Here is a 5,465-nt window from a genome sequence, read left to right on the forward strand (position 1 = left end):
TAGATAAGACTTCTTAGAGTTAATTATTATCTAATACGTACAATAACATTTTTTTTTTTTTTTTTTGTTATAGAAGAGCCAGTAGCCACACACATAGCAGCTCCGTCTCAAATTTATTAATAAATCCTCACTTGTAGCAGAGGAATACCGTGGTTACAATCAAGGTATTTAAAAAATTATTAATATGCAAGTAAAATCCTCCCAAATACAAACCAACAAACATCAAGCAAATAAACAAACTAAACAAGCCTAGATTAAGAAAAATACTAAACAGGCTTATATAATAAAAACCAAAAAAAAAAAAAAAAAATCATAAAAGTCATGCATGTACGTGTTTCTGCGGTACTCTCGATCTGCCTCTGGTGAATTAATTAAGCCGCAGGCTAGGCCAAGAATGCATGGACTTGTCTCCAAGTACTAAAAGACTCTCCAAGAATGCTTGAAGGTTATCTGGGGGCATATTAAGAATGGCATCGATTTCATCTTGTGCTTGTAATTGATCCGATATTGATACTTCCGAAAAATTAGCAGCTTGTTCCGATGACGGAATATCAGTGATCCTCGCATCCAAAAATGCTTGTTCCGATATTGATGGGTCAGTCCTCGGACCACGGTACCTTATTCGACATAAAGTCCAGCTTTGAAACTGTACGTAGTTGCATAAAATAACGTCAATGATGATCAATTAGAAACTAACAATTAAAGGGAACTGCTACGCCCACAGACACAGAATCCTCACCGAAAGGGCAAATGTTTTTTTTTTTTTTTCTTTTTTTTCAATCAGTTTTTTAAACATTTTAATTATTTTTAAAAAATATAAAAAAATCACAAATTCATTTAAAAACAAAACTTAATCATTAAGTGAAAACAAATTTAAAAAAAAATGCAATTCGGTGGAAATTTTCGGTAAGAAATTTATGTAGGAATAGTATTTTCCTTAAATTAATTGATGGAGCTATATATATATATACACACACACACAAATAATGGGAATAAAAGCAGTGCATGCGTAACACTCTGATTAATACTCATGATGAGGTAATTTTTTTTTTTAGATCTTACTCATGATGAGGTAATTATGAACACATGCTGCATGCAGCTTACTTTAGCATCGGAAGCTAGCCTGTATTCGTGCATAATCCAGTCGGTTTTGGTTGCTTCTTTCCGGATTCGTTCTTTGTTTCTGTATTTAAGGAAGGTGAGCGACTTCATGTAACCCACGAGGTGGCCCTCTGAGTCTTTAATTTCAATGTCTCCGGCGTTAGCCTTCCACCAACCTCCATCAGCATCCCCTTCTATATCCCTTTTGATTCTCTTCCCATTACCGTTTCTAGATACAATATCAGTCATTATTCACGGTCATGTACGCGGGATCATTACGGCCATCTACATGCACCAAGTTTCAAACCAACGAGAGAATCATGATCAGTACTGTGACAAGTTACCAACGTGAGTTGCTCCTCCAGTCAAGCCATCCATCATTCCTCAAGTCAAGCTCCCTTGATTCTCGGTTTCTACTATATGGAAACATTCCTTACGTACTCTGTAATTAATGTGTAAATATCTAGTTGATCTCCAGAATTTATTTCCTCTGTTAATTTCCTTTTCTACTGTCGTCATTTACGTGTATAAAGCTATGTATCACCTTGAATCAAATAAGACAAGTTTAATACTTTCTCTTTATACTGTACGTACGTAGAAGATGAGAATTAAAAACGATCGCAAAAAAGATTATCATGAGAAGAAACGAAAGGTACTGGAAGAAAAACATACGGTGAAGAAACCAAGGTTCATGAGCGTAGACGTCGGCTTCAACAATGGGACCATTCGGTAGATCCAGACCCTGTATTTTCCGCCATAGATAAAAGGACACCAACACTTCGTCTTTGGGATCGAACCTGAACCCGATGGGAAAGATGTATTCCAACGTCTCGACATCTCCATTGATCGCAGCTCTCTCCAATGATCTTTCGCTCTCGCTTTCTCTCTCTCTTTCTTTATCTTTGTTTGCAATATATATAGAACGCTAGCCTCTGCTTTTATATATATTATATAGAAAAATGCAGGGAGCCGGTTTTGGGCTACCCATTTTTTTGCCCGATTGGATTTATTATTTTTTTTTTTTAGCTTTTTTTTTACTTAGTTATTAAGAAAATATTATTTAATAATATTATAATTTTTTTTAAATATTAAAAAATGTTAAAAAAATAATGTGAAAAAAAAAACTAAAAAATCTCTATTATATATATTTAACTTGTCAAAAATGATAAGTTGACCAATTCTTACTTTTAAGGGCAGACTTCTTTCATCTGTCGCACAGTCGATTTCTATGACGTAATTGAAATGAGTCAAACCGGGCCGTTTCCTATATATGTACACCTATCCATGCTTAAATATATATTGACTAATTCTCACGTGCTTAATCAAGTAAAGAGATCCTGCACGTTAATTTAGGTGTGAAAAAGTGTCATCAGACCTTCATTTCTCATGTAGCTGCGTTCCTGAGGAAAGATCCCGCACTTTTCGCTCCTTACTCGAGCTTAATTAAATAGGAGACAGTGGTGGCTTCAGGAGGAAAGGTTAAGCAATTTACTCAAGGTATAATTTTTTGTGTTGTACAGGAGAGTTTGGTGGGTGCTACCTATCAAGATTGTCCAAGAGAATGTTAGCATACACAGCAGCTTGTACATGAAGGTATGCAGCCCTTTCTGTACTGGCCTGGGAACAATATTTTTTTTTTTCGTAGGTACACATAGCTGGGGAACATATGCTGATTTCTTTATATATATTAGCTTTGGGGGCTGAATTGAGAATTTCATGGAGAGTGTGGAGTGAGAGAGACAAAGCTTGAGTGTAAAGGGTGCCAAGTTTGGATTTGTTATTTGCAAAGTACTATACCCACTAGAGGCATATTTCAGAGAGTTATCACTACAACATGCAGCTGGCTTCTTTAAAAGGCTCTTTATTTTTTTCGTGTACAAAAAAACTAGCTTCCTAGTGGCCAAGTGGCCGGGAGTAGTATAAGTGCCTTGTATTTGCATGATTTTATATTACCATGTTTTGCAGGTGGTTCTATGAGCAGTAACCTGCCAAGCAATCATACGAGATACTAAACTGGCTAGCACTTGGATTAGCAACTGCTGTGGGGTATCATAAGGAGCAGGAACTTTCCAGGTAAAATGTTGAACTTAAATCAGCTTCCTGCCCAGATGAAATCAATACACTGCATGCTATATATGTCCTGTTGACTTCTTGTGCCATTTGTGAATAATTGAGAGATGGTTTGATCGTGCAAAGCCTTACGGTCATCTTATTGCTGTATAAAAGTCACTTCAAAAATTAGCCAATGGGTTTTCCAAATAGTAGTTATATGAAGAAAGGCTTCCTAAAATTATAAATAAGTGCTCCCCAACAGAGATTGGTGAAGAGAGACCCCTGTATGGACTTTAATCTAGATGTTAGGAACTATGGTTAGGATTGGAACGATAAATTAGTAAGTGTGTGGTAATGATGAGGCTCCAAATGAACTGCAAATGGGTACTTAAGAATCAGTATTTTTCATTGTGTGAAGAAACACAGGTCAGTCAAACTTAGCGATTCGGGATTCTACTAAGCTTAACTGTAATAATATGGGAGATGACTAATGGAGGTTTTACCATAAATGTGTTGTGTAAGTTGGAAGAAAAATATTCTGCAATATTGACATTTTAATTTGGAAGTTATGTACTTTTAATTCACTAAGTTAGTAAGTGATAGTTGAGATTTACAGTTTGTCTGATGCGTTCTAATGTGTTTAACCCTGACCAACCCTTTGAGAACTACCTTTATGTCTGCTTGCTGGAAATTCAGGTGAGCAGATGGCACAAAGTGGTCGAGGAAGAGGGAGAGGGTGAGGTCTGGGAAGTAGATGAGCTGGAGCTTACTCATTTAGAGGCCGACCCAATCCTCCAATTCTTAATTCATGGACCCTTAGAGATGCCTATGAGTCCAGCTCTGGTGACTCAACTCGGCCTCCAAGCATAGTTTGGTAGACTCCATGTGCCAATCCAATGCCGGAAGCCGAGACTAATAGAGACGATATTGGTAAGCTAAATGACTACATATAATCTATAAAGTCATTTAAACCATATATGTATATATGCAAGATGAAATATGAACTCTAAGTTGCTGGCTTTGATTTTAATGTCATACTTTAGAAGACTCCACCACAGTGCCTGTAGTCTTAAATGCGCCACAAAAGAAACGTGGACGCGGGCCTGCAAAGTGTACTGAGTTTGAAAAACTTTGGAAGCACAGAAAAATACACATTTGAAGATAAATGATGGAGAAACAACACCATGTTGCGAGAACGCGACCATGTTTACAACACGGGTAACATGGATATTGAAACATCATGCGAACATGAGTTACGCAAGATGGACTGATGTACCCAAGTCCGAGAAGGATGAGCTGATTGACCATGTACGGGTAAGCCATTTATACCTTCATTGCAATTGTAAGAATGTGTTTTGCATCATGGGATGACATTAACATTTTGTATGCATGTAGGGTGACTACATATTGGATTGGGAATTGAAGAATCATCGATTGAAAGTTTGGAAACAACTGCGTAAGTGATTTAACGCCTTCCACCATGAGTTGCACAAGAAGTGTTTAGCGTATGGCAGCCATGAAGAAGCATTGGCTTCTGGGACTAGCTCGGTTGACCCCCTGGTTTGGGTTAAGCTATGTGGGAGATGGGAAAGTGATGCCTTAAGGTATTGATTGTTCAAAAATGATGTTAGGTGTAATTAAATCTAGACATAACAGAAAGGTTTATTCTTTCATGTATATAGCTAACATTGGATTATCATGGCAGAAAAACGCACAAGTCAAAATAGAGAAAATCGTAAGACGCTAAACGTTAATATTCACACAGTAGGGCTTTAGTCACTTGTGAGGATCCTAGAGGAGAAGGTATAAGGTTTCTTTAATTCAAACTGTAACAATATGCTGCCTATATTTCTTCAGCTCATATCATTTGCGACTGATTGCAATTTTTTATAAGCAGTAATGAGCTGGCGAATAGTAGTAATATTTTGCTCTCATTTATTATTATTATTTTCTTAAGATTTTTGCAAGGGAGTCATTCATTTGCTGCTTTTTATTGTCTCTTTCTTGCAAGCAGAGACAGACAAACGTATCTGTTTTTTTCTTAGGTCTCAAATTGACATTTTTTAGATCCCCAACAGATACCTGTTATATATAAGTTATTCAAAAGGACTCTATGTGGGGTGAGAGAGAGAGAGAGAGACAATAACTGCTTCAAACCGTTTATAAGGCACCTTGTGACTAACCACCAAATACTTTGTGAGGATCCTGCATGGCAGAAGCTATAACAATTTTCCATCAATGGTAGTGGATAATCTATAAGAGATTAACATGCACCCCTGAGTTTTCAGAAGAACTAAAATGGTCTAACTTGC

At 36.9% G+C, this 5,465-nt stretch overlaps 1 protein-coding gene across 1 annotated transcript; it reads right to left on the reverse strand.

Moving 5' to 3' along the window:
- Window positions 1-367: 367 nt before the first annotated feature.
- Window positions 368-1,350, reverse strand: LOC121247057 (NAC transcription factor 25-like). The gene is made up of 2 exons (XM_041145390.1): window positions 1,105-1,350; window positions 368-646 (listed from the first exon to the last, which is right to left on the reverse strand). Exons 1-2 carry the CDS (start codon window positions 1,348-1,350, stop codon window positions 368-370), a joined length of 525 nt encoding a protein of 174 aa, XP_041001324.1.
- Window positions 1,351-5,465: the final 4,115 nt, after the last annotated feature.

This window comes from Juglans microcarpa x Juglans regia, chromosome 1D, assembly GCF_004785595.1.
Source record: "Juglans microcarpa x Juglans regia isolate MS1-56 chromosome 1D, Jm3101_v1.0, whole genome shotgun sequence".
Lineage (NCBI taxonomy): Eukaryota > Viridiplantae > Streptophyta > Magnoliopsida > Fagales > Juglandaceae > Juglans > Juglans microcarpa x Juglans regia.